Source organism: Xiphophorus maculatus, chromosome 4 (assembly GCF_002775205.1).
Source record: "Xiphophorus maculatus strain JP 163 A chromosome 4, X_maculatus-5.0-male, whole genome shotgun sequence".
In the NCBI taxonomy this organism is placed as follows: Eukaryota; Metazoa; Chordata; class Actinopteri; order Cyprinodontiformes; family Poeciliidae; genus Xiphophorus; species Xiphophorus maculatus.
This window is the reverse complement of record NC_036446.1, coordinates 16,633,605-16,648,722: the sequence shown is the minus strand read 5'-3', so window position 1 is coordinate 16,648,722 and position 15,118 is coordinate 16,633,605. Positions and strand designations below refer to the sequence as shown.

Here is a 15,118-nt window from a genome sequence, read left to right as displayed (position 1 = left end):
CACCTGAAATCAAATATTACTATGATTTAGGACTGGAAATATTTTTTCCAATTAATTATTTTTGCAGCTTTAAAGAGCCTGTGCGAAAAGCAGTCCGCATTTTTTATTATCTCCAGCTGTTGCGCATTCAGACAGGGCATTCTGAACCTGCTTATTTGAGTATCGGTACTTGTTTATCATCCTATCATCAACAAAGCATTTTAAGCCAAACAAGTACCATTTACAGGACAGGTTATTAGGTTGAAAGAAAACAGGCCTAACTGACCTACTATCACATTTAAAGTAAGGCAGATTTTCAGCAACTTAAAGGCAATAAAACGCCCACTAGAGAATAAAATGGCAGGCCTTTAACAGTAGGAGCTTGTTACTGTAGACATTATGGAGAGTGTTTTATGGTAAATTGACTCACGGTTATGGATACAGAAGTGGTTTCTATTCTGACATATCTTGCTTTCGTTCATTCATTCATTACTTTACAAGAAGAAACTTCATAGAATTTGATAAATCCTTTCAGTAATCAATTTTCTTTTTTGTTTCAAATTAATGTAATACACTCATTTGTCCACAAGATGGCGGCAAAAGAGCAGACGAAAGGCATCACAGACGTTCTTGCCGCATTTATTTTGCTGACAGATGACTAACTAAACATGTCGATTTTACTCCTTTCAAACTTTTTCACATTGTATTTGACAGTTAGAACAAGACAGATGTTTATTTAACCACAGCACATTAAGAAATGTCCTCTGAGATGTTGGTACACCCAAAGAAACAAGAACCAATTGAAAAACAAGACTAACCCACTAAAACTACACATTACCGTATGTGTAGGCAATGCAAACATGAAGTTGCCTATTAGAGGGGGTTACACCCATAGACTCACCACGCAACATTCATGTCCAGACAGGAATCAGTCTGATTGGACACGAGTTGTAATAAGTAAAGCACTTCTGAAGCAAAATATTGGCATTTCAAAGAAAATTTGAAATGGATTTTAGTTGCCTGAAAAAACTCAGATTGATTGACATTTTATTCAAAAACACAAAAAATGGTTTTTAGTATTGGACAAAGGCCGATATCTGGAGATTAACAGTATATTTTATGCAATATGCCCCAAACGTTTGCTGTCTTTAAATGGCAATAGATAAATAAATAAATATAACTGCATGAAAGTATCATTAGTATTTTTTTTTTATTTTGTGTCAGACGAGGTATTAAAGAAACACAACAAAATCAACTGAAGCAAGATAATATATCTTATATTCATTGCAGCTGACATATAATCAGCAGTGGAATGCTGTAAGTAAGAACTGCTTAATCAGTTTTGTTGTTCGGTTTGTTTATTCAGTTACAGGTCGATTTTGTGCTGCTCCCCTGCTTTGTTTGACCTTTTACTGTGATGTAATCAGTAGATAAGGCCTACGGTTATATGAGCCGCCATAATAGGGATTTTAAAGACCCTTTTATTTAATCTATCCCTTAATCACCAACAAAACTTGTTTTACATATAACTGTGACCCAACAATGACGTCTATTGATTCCATTATGAAATGTGTGTTTTTGCTTGATCCCTGCATATTATTTACAAAATAACCACTCTGAAAATAGGCTTAGATATTTACCACGTTTTAAAGAAAACATCCCAATGATTTTCAGAAAATTTTAGGATAAATAATGATTTCATGAGTGTTGATAAATCTGTCGATACATCAGATGTGTATTTACATCAGCTAATGGGGAAAAAAAACTATGGCGTAATTTAAAACAAAGAAAAGCTTGAGCTCGTAAGTGTATGCAATAATATAAATGAGGCAGGTCTTGCAAAATTATTTCCCTTCTTTATGCTGGTTTTATTCTATGAAGATCAGATTCATTCCAGCTTTGAAGGTTTTCACTGGTATTTGAACAACTGGAACAATTTGTAATCTGCATTCATTTACTCTTTACAACAGTTAAAGCCACTACAGCGGCTACATTTAAATCGAAAACTTATTTACAATGGAGATTTTAAACATATCTGTATTCAAGTTAGATATAATCAAAAGTAATGATTAAACCAATTATAATAGTTTACATTTGAAGAGGTACTGTTGAACAGGTCCCACAATCAGGCTTCACACAATAATGAAGTTTCTCTAATCAGTAACTAGGATTACTTTAAAAAACAAAACAAACAGAAGAAAATCTGCTATTAGTGTAGGGTTGGGAAAATTGCTGAGCATAAGTTGCAACTAGACCATTACAACTTTGATTTGCGAGTATTTTAAGACTAGAATCTTTCTCCCATTCTCGCTCAGATCACCACATTTCGTGCTATAATAACTTTCGGTCTGGAAATGACGCTATCGGCGGGCTGAAGTTCCGCGCATGCCCAGTGGAGTCGCTCGCAGAAACGGATGAATATTTAAACATACTACTTGCTGCGTGCCCTTTGATTGGATCTCCTGGCTCAGTTTCCTGTGTTATGTTTCAGAGCCGATGCTCCTCTGCTGGCTGTCAGTGTGGGACTTCACCATGGACGGAGGACGCAGCTGAGGAAACCGCATCCATGCAGTCCCCGCTTTTACAGGAATAACTTCTGAAAACTTGAACTTTTTCCCTTCCTCCTCCTCCTCTCTGATTTCAGATTAAAGCTGTAGACTTTTTTAAAATAAATAAATAAATAAATAAGGACTGCGAACTTCACCGAGTTTCGCACAAATACTGGATTGTGGAAATACGACAAATACGAGGACTGAGTGGAGCTGCTGTGAAATTAGAGGATGGTGAGTGTTTTGGTATCACTTGTTTAAAGTAGCTGGTAGTTATAGACCAACTATATTCTGGAGAGCTGGGAAAACAAACACATAATTATTTGTAAAAAAAAAAAAAAAGAAAAAAAAAGAGGTTAAGTCCAGAAAATAAATTTGTCTACAAATGTTTGTTTATTAGTTAATGTATTTTTATTTTTGTTTTTCTTCTTTTTTAATTAATTTATCTCGTAATAACAGATTTTTAGCTGCTTTTCACACTCCTCACTCCTAACAGCAGACCCACTTTTCTTAGGAGGTCTGCTCTAAATGCAGCTGGGAAGCCCATATCCTGGACTCATCATCTGATTTTCACCCAGGAATATTTATATTCACATAAAGCATCAGTCAGGTGCACCAGGTCTTGCATTAAGGAAACCGGTTAGTCAGCCAGCGAGCATGTGTCAGGTGGGGTGTACAGTATGTGAAACAACTTGTGTGTCTGCACATTACCCGGAGACAGGTTTTTCCTGGTTGCTGAATGCCATCCCCTGCAGCAGACACACCTAGGCTCAGCAGCCTGTGTGAGGCTCATCACTGTGTTTTGGCAATAATTACACAAGCCTTTATCACCCGGAGAAGCCTTTATCACCCGGAGAAGCACATTTACTTTAGCTGTGATACAGACTGCTATCACCCTCATGATCCAATTTGCCTGGATTGACTGGAGAACTTTTGTTTGCTTTAAATTGCTACAAAGTGCACCATATAATAATTGTAATACTCATGAAGACAGGTTGGAGAGAACTCCATTTGTAAATATGAGCATCTTCAGGTAGCGTTAGGACAGTTTTTGTCTTTTTAAACACAAGTTGGACTGAGACCTGCTTCATTTCCTCATCATAAGCAACAAGTTGAACCTGGAGGTCAGGTTGCCCCAAGGAAAAGCAAAACGCTGCTTGACCTATATTATCGTGATGTACATTTACACTTGAATTACAACTAACGTACATAAAGAAAAAGTGAATAGATTCCTGCATTTGTGGCTATTGTCAATTTAAATTATTTCTACATGACAAAGTCTGGGAAAACTAAAGTCATTGCCCTACAATCATTTGATTAAAATATATAATTTGCATTGATGGATAGAAGTTGTTTCAGGAAATGTTCGCCTTGGTTTGCTTCAGCCTCCCTTAGACAGAAAAGGAACAAGAATAGCCTGATTTTCATCATAACTGTCTGGAGCAGCAGACATCAGCATTGCTCACTACTTCCTTCTCTTCCAGATGTTGAATTGTAAGATGGTACGGCAGCAGATGTTCTGCATTAGTTTTTCCAACAGAGATCTGGCTCCCCCTTGAACTCAAAGCTTCAGACCTTCCACTGCTGTAGAGATTTGCTCAGGAATTCAAGCTTTGTGTCTGAAAAGAGGCCGCGCAGCCGTCCTGTGGACCTGGGGAACTCGTTAGGCCTGTTGTTGCTGCTCAATCCGCTCCCACTCTTCTTTTGATCCCTGCCTTTCATGCTTTCATTTATCCGCAGCTTTTTGCTACCTACTGTTCACACGGGCCTCACGAGTGTTTACTTATGCCACCGCAGGGCTTACCGTAAATCAGGAACAAGTGGAGCTCATATTTTTGCTTTGTAAATCTAAGTTGCCGTCAAGAGTTGAAGTTGTTTATCAAGTGGCTGTGTACCTGTTTAAACTCACCGTTTGCACACCATGACTTACAGCCCTCTGTTGAATTTCCTCTGACTGAGCCAAGGATCTGTCTTCCGTTGTGGAAATCCTCGGTTAAAAATTACTTTTGATAGTTTTTAAAGCAATGTCTCTTCATGCTAGTTCAGTTCTCGGGATGTTTGTGATGATCAGGGTGGAGTTGCTCTCAAATAGTGCTGACTCATGACTCATTGATGATGCGATTTGCTGACTGGCTACAAATATAGATTCAGAAATTACTTTTAATCATCCATGGCTTATTAAAAAGAGGATAACGATGTGATGGATGTTGTCACTTCATAAAAAACTGTTTCTGTGCTTATTCCTTCAGTAGTCTGCACAGTGATGACACTGAAACTTCTGCTATTGTGTCCCAGAATGTGCTGTATCTGTAGTATGTTTATACTTTATTTCAGAGCTGCTTTTAGCGATGTTAGCTGTTTCCTACATGAGCACTTCTATGTTTGGGAGAACAGCAGCACTCAGAACAACAAAATAACAAAATTATTATTATTTTTGTTACATTTTCCAAGCTTTTTTCTCTTTTTTTTTGTATTGAGGCAAACTGGAACATGGAAATATATGAACTGCTGACCTCGTTTAAAGTATTCTGCAACACAGTTTGCAATTTTTAAATACTAAAGATAGAAATTGTTACCTTCCTAATCTTCTCAGTATTGTGGATCTGCTATTGGAAATGCCACCACTGAAACAAAGACAATACTTTTCCAGTATATTCTTCTCCACCTTTATTAGGCTGCTTCAGTTTCCTACTCTTGAGTAACTTCTACTTCTCTGTTGTTCTGCTTGCTTTGATTAAAATGTGGCTTTTGCAGCTACTGATCTCTTTCTGTCTTATCGAACCTGTCTGCCCAGCGTCCCCTGACCTCAACAGGTTATGCTGTTCACCAGATATGTTTGCTTTTTCAGACGTTTCTGTGTTAACCTGAGTGATTATGTTGGTAAATCCCAGTAGATGACCAGTTTCTGAAACACTGATCAGCCAGTTTGGCACAAACAGCCATGCCACACTGAAAGTCACCCTTTGGTCCAAATGTAATGCTCAGCTTTAACTTTAGCAAGTCACCTTCATCACATTTAGATATTCAAGTATGCCATAAAATATAAATAAATCTCTAACTCTAATTATAGTAAATCTGGCCAAAAGCGAGTAAAGACGCCCGGTGTGTGGTGGATGTCCACCATCACCAATTTTGAAGCCTTTTTTTTGTTTTAGCTTTTTTTTTTTAATTCTTTCTGAAGAAGCAGCATGTGGAGTTTGAGTAAAATGTCGTAACTGTGTTGTATATTAAAAGTCTTATATAATGTGTCACAAATATTCATATCTGTCTCCCAATAAATTTTCGTCACTTTAGGATGCACTAAATGTCAGAATATGCCACTTCCCTTTTTTTGTTTAAATTGTTTTTAACAAACAGGTGATGGATAAGTCAGCTTTGTTGTGAACTCTCTTCTTTAACTCATCATAATTGGATCAGTAGAGTTTTATTTTGACTTTATAATCTTCTTCAGCATGCTTCCCCCCCCTCTTGTTCTTGGATAGTGGAGCAGGCAGTGTCCTGTTGTAGCTGCTAATTTGCATGTATGACTTTCCTGGATGGAGAGCAAAGTCAGGCTCCTGCTGCTCTGCTCCGGTTATCTTCTCCGATAGCTTCCCCAGGCCATGCAGGAGTCAATGTTCACCCTCCTGGTTAATGAATGGCCTCTTGCATGGTCGAAGCTTTACTTGTGCTTTAGCTGTCTCTTTCTATGGGTTTGTCTTACTGATTGATTTTGTTAAGCCTACTTTCTTAAAGACACAGGAAGTTAAAATTTTACCTTCATCATAACAAATGTTTACGTATTCCTGTGACTAACTTTACAAGAAGCGGGATTCTTTCTGAATCTGGGTTTTACACAATATGAGTTTTCTCTTTGTTCATTTTAGTAAATTAGCCTCCTTTTGACAGCCTGTTATTTTGTTACTTATATTTCTAAAAAAATACAAAAATATCTCTGAATTTGGTATGCAGTACATCCTTATTACTGACTTTTTAGACTCTCAACTATCCAGATGATGAGTTATCACCAGTTTGATTTAATGGTATCTTTTCCACAGGGGAGCCTCTTGTGCATAAGATTCAGCTTTTTGTTTTTCTTTTTGTTTCATGATTTATTTATTTTTTTAAATCCAATAAAATATAAATTGTATATTTAAAGACACATTAAGAAATTCTTATTGAGATTTCCCTAAAAATAAGTAAAAAGTTTCCAAACTGTTGACAGTGATACATACGGAACAAAAGGTGAGTCAAAGCTTTAAAAAGGTTTGTCAGCTGTTTTAGGAACAGACTTACCGTTATTCAGAGGGAAACATTCAGAATCAGCTGCTTTGACTGTTTTCTGGCAGGCTTGAGTCATTGTATTAATTCTAAAATACTTCTGTAGAGATAAACATATCCTCAGTCTCTCTGTGATAGTTGTCTCTAAAGTCAGCTGTTTATGAGAATAACAAAAAGAAACACAAATTAGTGCTTCTACGATTTCTCCGAATCTTTGATCTTAATTGGTAAGATTTTATTCATTCGGTCAAAGAAGGTGACCAAGAAAAATCTGAATAATTTTCTTGGCGTATTAATTGTGTTTCTGCTTAAGTAGGACACCATTTCCTCACACAGTTTCTCAGGTGAGCTTAAAAATGACCAGATTATTGTTAAGAAGATTGTAACTTAATTCCTGCTTTATCAGGAAGTTAAATTAATATCGAAACATTGGACTTTAGCGAACGTATTCTGTGAAGTCATGCTCTGTTAAACAAGCATCCAAGTAAAATTTACAATCTTACGTCTACAGAGCAATACATAATTGCATTGTCAGCTTAATAGCTGCAACATTCTTCACTTTATAGAATGTGAAAATTACTCTCTCATCATTTTTGGTTTCTGCTGGTAATCAATCCTGAAGTGTCCATATCTGTGGGCAGTCAGTGCAGGTAGCAGGACCAATCCGAGTCGAGGTTTCACCTAATGAGTACAGTGCCACTCACAAGCTAATATTGACTTAAGCATCTTACTTCTGTGATCACATTTATAAAATAGCAAAGGCCTTCTGTTTAATAGATTAAATTTAAGAGTAAAAACAAGCCTTCATGTTCATTTTAGGGCTGCCTGATAAGTTGAATTAAATGCTGTGCAAAGTCAGTTTTGCTCTATTGGAACCACAAATGACTGTTTGGTTGCAGTATTTAGTAGGACTTTATATTTCAAGTGCCTTGCATGCAAATTGTGAATGCTAATAAAATATTTGGGTATGCTGAATAAATGCTCACTTCCCACAATGCCCCTGCATGATGTGGGACTTTAGTGGTTGTGGTGCTAAAGTTCACAAATGGTGGTGAAAAGGAAGAGTCTGAAATCTCTGGGTTAATCTCAGTCGCAGTTTTCAGAAACAGAATTTTTATTATTTTGTGCAGTAGTTAGTTAATATCTGAAAATGTTTTTATTAGTTGCTGTTGTTTTTGCTTGTTTTATGATAATACCCACCCATCTGTATTTATTTAGTTCCTTCTGTGCAGACAGCTTTCCCCCTCCCCAACTGTCTTACATTTTTACTATGTCTAATTTTGTCATTTTGCACATTTAAAGTCAGACTTGCATTCACTACAGCCAGTGAATTGCAGCAGTGAACACTGATTGATACTTTAAGGAATAGCCTTCAAATCGGATTAAAGCATTTCTTCTGACCTGAAGGACCTTTCACAGTAAATGCCATACAACCTCCCTCTGTGGTAAAAGTTTTTGGTATGTGATGATTTAAATTTTTATACATATTGCGCTTGGCTTGTGCAAGTGCAATTGTCGGAAGATGGTAGATAAAAGAAAAACAAAGAATACTTTTGTTGCAGTGGCTGTTTTCAGGACTGCAACTTTTAGAGCTGATACAAGATTACATTTGTGTTCACTCCCCATTGTAAAATGCCAGAAAAAAATATTAGTCGTTTGTTTGGTAGTTGTACTAAATCTTAAAGAGAAAGTTCTCTTCATGAAGTTAGCCTTTGTATTATTTTACTGTAGCTTAAACCCTACATGCCAACGTGTATTTTATTAGTTAAAATCACAGGAATAACTTCAGCACAGCTGACAGTGATGTCTCCCCCGCTGCCTGCGTTCGCTGTGCTTTGAAAGGTCATCTCTGCACTGAATGGCGTGTCTTTTTTTTTGTCTAGGATTTCAGCTGAGCTCCACCCTAAACCGCATTGTCTTTTATATTATCTTTTATAGGCAGCCATGTTGCCGTTGCTGCTCCTTTAAGGGGCTGATTAAGTTTTTGATGTTGCAAATGCGCATTTTTGAAGTTTTCTCCCAGGAATTAAAAGTTTGTGGGCCGTGTTGAAACATGTTGACGCACAAAGACTGTCCTTTAGATCATTAGGCTATCTTCTATGTGGGATGCTGCTGAGTTCAGCCCTGCCTGGAAGGAACAGCATTTAGCCTCATTATAACCTGTAACTTCTCATGTTTCCAAAATCGAGCGAATTGAAATGTAGATTTAATTTCTTTCATACTGCAGAAATTTGAGATTCACCACAGTATGATACCATTGTCGGTGAAATAGTTTATTCTGGTTTACAAATGACTACAGTCACCATATGAGCTGTGGGGCTGTCAGAATAACTCATTGTGCCTTTTGGATTAATTGGCAATGCTTCATTTAGACCTGGGCTGTTTCAGTGGCTTCTCTGCTGTTTGCTAGGCTGTAACTCAGTTCAGGGTCATTGACTGTGGTTTAAAGAGGAATGTCAGTCAGTTCCTATTGTCTCAGTGTGTGAACTGTTTGTCTCTGGAGAATATTTAATATACACTTTCTCTGTGTTCAACTGTGAGTTGTTGAGAAATGATACCCAGAGATGGCAACTATTAAACGTTTATAGATTTTCCATGTTTTGTGTTTCTATTTGTTTGTTTCTTGTATATTTGAATAAAAAGTGGCTTTGTTTTATGTTAGTCTTGAAAATGTTTTGCTTTTTGTTTACCGTCTTGCAATTTCCTACTCCACCCTTCATTGTTTCACCTGTGCAGCCAACGCTTTCTTTTGTATTTATGCTGCCTTTAAATGCTCGTGTGAAGCTGGATTTTCAACAATCTCTCCCCAAAAACACCTTAAGAAGTCGGATTTTATAAACTTGCTGATCTTATCTTGATCTTTAAAGACACATCAGATAAACTTTCGTCCAAAAACTTTATTTCTGCAGGTTAGTGTTTTTCTTGTTGTGTTTTTAATTAATTTAATCATTAAGCAATGTTCAGTGTGTCATTCTCTTACAGTCCTGCCCTTTAATTTTGCAGTCCATTTTATTTTTTGAATGTTGATGTCTGTTCTTGTTAATGTAAACTGTGTCTCTCTGTTGAGAGATTAAAGTTTTTACTCTGCCTACATCCCCAAGAATGCTGTGCGGTTCTGCATTGGAGTTCAGTGAAATTATTGGATGTATTTTCTGTTGATATTGATCACCTCTGTTGCAGTTTGTATTGTTATTGATTTATTCTCCAGTGTATGAATGTAAAATTAGCTTTATTGTGAACACAGTCAAATCTCCAGTAGACTCCAGCAGCCGTTTTCTCAACTTTATGAATCGGACTGTGTTACAACCGGGCCCTTAGCATGATTTAAACAGCCGCCAGTGTCTGAAAAGTTCAGAGGGTCAACCCGGCTCGCACGCAGCCTCTCCTGCTCCATTTCTGCTCTGTCTCTCATCCCTGTTTATCTTTCCTCCTTACTTTGGAAAAAGGCCAGCCGTCTTTGTCAGCAGTTTTCTCGTCATCTGGCAGGATTTCACACACCGAGCGATCTCGGATAAAGTGCGAATGCAAGCAAATGGGAGCAGGTGGAAGTTTCTCTAGGAGAACGGTTCTTCCCCGAACTCTGATTCGCTCAGATTAAACTAGAGATGGAGACAAATTAGTCACAACAACCCACATGTTCTGCTTGAATATGTGTTGGAGCTGTTCCCTGACTTTTGTTGCAAGTTGTTGTTCTTTCTTCATAATTTTGAGTCATAGCCTGAATACTAAAATATTCCTGGTGCGTGTCCATTAAGAGGGTGTATTCAACACTATTTCTGCAGAATTTAATCAGTAGTTCATTTTCAGATGTTGTTCTACTTCTGTTCTATTACTTCATTAGCAAATGAGCTCATAGTCTGGGACTTTTTTCTATATTTTTTTGTAGTTATACACACTTAAATGCTGAACTTTAAAAGTTAGCAGAAACTCATTCACTAATTGAGTGTGCATTGCAGATTAAACACTTCTACAACAGGTCATTCTCAAAAAATATTTTTTTTCCTGCTCTTTAGCTGTATTTACAAGTTAACTCATTGTCTGAGACTTTTGGCTGAAACTACCTTGCATTTGTAAGTTGTTTTTTTTATTTATTTACTTTTGTTTATTTTACTTTTATATTTTGGTTGCACCTGATGATTATTTCTGCACTGGGTCCTGCACAATAAACGTCCAATAAATGAAATATGGCCTAAAAACTTTTTAAGTGAAATTAAGAAAAGTAAAGAATTATGATGATTCTTTCTTTTTTTTTTAGCTGTATTGTTGGTAGTTCTAGAAAATATATAAAAATAAATAATTGGGTGTAGATATTGGATTGCAGTTACAGTTTTTTTTAAACAACACTCTTAAACAGTTGAACTATTAAATTGCTTTTTATTACTTTTTTTGTCAGAGTAGTTAACCATGAAACTTGGTGTGGTTTCAATCTAGAAATGAAGTTTAATGCACACATTTAAATTCATAAACTGAAGCTGCCTTGGAGTGTTTATCTCAGGCAGTTTGGCATTGATTTCAAAATGTCTCTGAAGCGAATAGGAACTCAGGAAATCAATAAAAGTCAGTATACTTTGGAAAACGGTTGGCTGTAGCATAAAGAATACATCATTTAGAGTCAGTGACCTAAAACACACAAAACCACTGGCATGGTGATTGAACTGTGCATGCTCTACCCTCTGGCTGCATCTGCAATAATATGCTTCAGTCCGAATTTTGTGAGATTTGTAGGTGGTCAGACCACAGCGTGATCCCCAGCATGAATTGAAGACGTTTTCAGCAAAGCTGCAGTGTTATCTTTGGAAGAAACCTCTCATCTAGTCAGAATCGATCATCTTAATGCTGCTTCCTGTAGTGTTAGTCTTGCTGTTGTTGGAAATTTCTTGGCTTTCAGATTTAATCCCATGTTTTCTGTAAATCCTTTTCTGCTGGATGAATCACCTACAGTTCATAACCGCATTTTCTTCGTGCAGTTGGGTATAAAATGTGTTCATGAATGTGAGAAGACTCTGTTCTTCTAGAAGATTTAGTCTCAGGGCTTTGCTTCATTAGAAATTCCTTCTCTAATCTGATGACTAACCAGGAGGCGTGGTTCAGGGCCGAACCTCAAGCTGTTTGTGGTAAGAATGACGCTCAGTGTTATATTTACTTCCACCACTTGTGGTGAGCTGTACATGTCAGTCACTTGCTTCCAGCCAAGTTCTGAGTGATTCCTCTCAAAGTTCATCTCGCACCGAAGACTCACTTCAGCTTGTCCTTATTTCAGAGCAACGTACTGATTTTAGATGAGCAGAGCTGCCTGTTCCAGCCTTCGCAGGACTGCTTGTCCTTCCTTGGTGTGGAAAGGGAAAAAAAAAAAGGAAAAATGTGGGGAAAAGTGCCGCTTATGATACTGAATCAAACCCAGCCATTTCCTGTACGCTGAGGCAGAGCGCAGCACTCTCCATATTTGGTGATGGTATTTGCATGAAGGGAAAACCTGGGCTTATGGATCTGGACTGGTGTTGAAATTCCTTTGTTTTAGCTTAGAAAAAAAGCTCTACTTTTTCTTTAAATACATTAATATATAATGTATGGGAACCATGCTCTCTTTCTTCTTTTTTATATAACAAGTGTGCTATATTTTGGTGTTTTTACATAACAATGTTCTGGTGATGTCACACTTTATTCCTCTGCTGTGTCTGTTTGTTTTCTGTTCTGAGAGTCTGTGGTTGCATGGAGATGGTGTTGTTATGCCTACCCTTGACTTCATATTGTAACACGTGTCCCTTGTGTTTGTGCTCATGTGTGTTTGTGTACACTACTTTAATGTCACTCCACTTCCACCAGCGCTAACTGTGTCGTTTTAAGAAGTAGATAAAGGGAGTTATGAGTCAAAAACACTTAAAATGTGACTAAAATAGGAAACTAATACCTCACAATTTGAGAAAGTGGAGGCAGTATTTTAAATAACTTCTTCAAAGAATGAATGTGTGAAATGTTAAGCTGGTAAATCTATTTAAAAAAAAATCTTGTAAAAGTATATTGAATGTTGTTTCTTCTTTTTCTTAACCTTTTTGTGTTATTGTGTGCATGATTGAAGCATGTTTATATACTCTCATTGTGCATTGTTGGATATTAACATATTTCAGGCTTTTTTGTTGAAAATATTGAGGTAGTGTGGTGACGGGGCATCTTCGCTACAGCGGACAGCAGTTATCAAACGTCCTCATCAAGTTTAACTCAAACTTGTTGAGGAGTTAAAATTTAATGATAATGCAGAGAACTATATTCATTAAGATAAGAGCTAGACAATGCTTTGGGGAAGTGACCCTTGACCCCTGGCTCAGCAGCCAGCAGAGGAGTTTGACTTTTTTAAGGGCCTCCCGGATGTTTTTGTAAGGCCCTCCTTTTCTGTGCATCTACTCCCTCAGTTTACCGGAGAATATGAGATTTTCTTCCTTCACTGAACAAGAGGAGGCTCAAGCATGACGTAATCCTTAAAACATTTGACATTTACCATTAACATTGAATACTTTTACTTTGTGGTTCAACCGAAACCTTTCTGGCTTCAGTTTACCTGCAAGCTACTTTTTGCAAAATGATTGTTGTAGCAGCACTAAATTAAAAGACAGAGAGAGAGAACAGTTGATAAAATATCATTTCATTTAAAGAGTCATTTCATTTTGAGAGTTGGATCATTCTTAAGGATTTTTCTTCTCTTTTTGTGTTTGGCGTTTCTTCAAAAAACCTCTGTGTTAAACTTCCCTGCATTGAGGAACTTCAACCTTTACATCCAGGCCTGTTTTGTGACATTGTGCACTTATATAATTGAAACTAGCATTGGAAAACCAGCAAAACACAGCTTCTCTGTTGGTTGACTGAAAGTGCTACTCTGTCACTCCCACTTTCTGTATGTATTGCAATGAAAAATCATTTTCCTCCTAAATATGTTTGACCTGCCGTTTAAGCCATGAAGTACCTATAATAATAATAATAATTACACACATTTTTTGGTTCATTTTCACTCATCTTACCTTGGCCTGATTTCTGCCAGACATGACTGAATAGCCTTTCTGTGCAGATGTAGAGAAACACATCACACCCCAGTTAAAAAACCTTGAAAACAAAGGAGAAGCAAAGTCATTTACATTTAGCACTATGGAAAAGCTTTCTAATCTATTCCTGTGGTTTTGGAACCGTGATAATGAGAGCCATTATCTATAAATGGAGAAAACATAGACTCAATTGCTTCAGTTGATTTCATTTATTCAACAATAAGGAGGAGAATGAGCAAAAATGGCATGTTGAGGGGGTTTTAATGCCAAAATCCCTGCTGACCAAAAAGACCAAAATGGTAGTCGTATAAAAAACATCTTTAAGATCCACAAGATGTTTTGGGAAAATATTCTACGGATTTTTAAGACAGAACTGGAAATTTTTGGTTGTTGTAAAATCATCACAAAAAAAGAACATTGTACTGAAAGTCAAACACGGTAGTGGCACTATGATGGCCTGGGACTGTTTGCAGTCAACTTGCTGTAATTGTTTGAAACACGAATCCTACAAATGATCAGAAAATGCTGAAGAAGAATATCTGGTCAGCACTTGGCTTAAGCTTAAGCTAGCAGTTTTTGTGTTTGGTCTAGTCAAAGTTCAGACTTAAATGTGGTGGAGATGCTTATGCCATTACATTAAACTGGATTTTCACACGCAAAGTCACAAGCATTTCAGGCTGGACTTAAACTTATTTCTAGAAAAGTTGAATTTCACTTATGTGTCTTGTTTTTTTTTTACTTAAACATAGAAATCTAGATTTTCCTCTTTTTCATTTTATTTTGGATAAGAGTGCTATCATGGCTGTTTCCCCTCCTTTAAAGAAACCATGACATACAAACAAACTTGACTAGACTTGACCGTTTCAGAACTGTTACAGTGTGATTTGAAGACTCCCCAAGCAACATTTTGCTCCTACAGAAAAACATTCCCTGAATTAGTCTTAGAAGCTGTTAACAATCTTCACCCCTGCTATAACTCTGATTGTAAAGTGGTTCTAATTTGGTTACTTTGAATGAAAAAAAAATTAAATAAAATCCCCTTCAGGATATGAAATGCTTCTGGCCCTCCTACCAGGCTCATTTAAAGTTAATTACTGAAAGCACAACGACTTTTACTACTCTCCTTTGTGCTGTTTTCTTGCTCTTTGATGCTGAATATTTCAGTCGTTTTGCAGCAGCTGTTTTTATTCATTTTTAGTCTGTTGTGATCTAATGCAACGTTTGCATCTTTCATTGAGACATGAGCAACATTCACTTTTTTCATGTGATCCCTGATGCAAAGTAAATATTAAATCACAT

At 36.9% G+C, this 15,118-nt stretch overlaps 1 protein-coding gene across 2 annotated transcripts in view; it reads left to right on the top strand.

Annotated features, from left to right (window-relative positions):
- Positions 1-2,479: 2,479 nt before the first annotated feature.
- The window catches only part of myo1e (myosin IE), a 52,968-nt gene continuing 40,329 nt past the window's right edge, over positions 2,480-15,118 (top strand). For both annotated transcript variants that reach the window (XM_023332458.1, XM_014474642.2), the window contains exon 1: positions 2,480-2,762. In XM_023332458.1, the coding sequence (XP_023188226.1) occupies positions 2,760-2,762 (3 nt within the window). In that variant the 5' untranslated portion in view covers positions 2,480-2,759. The remainder of the gene's footprint in view (positions 2,763-15,118) is intronic.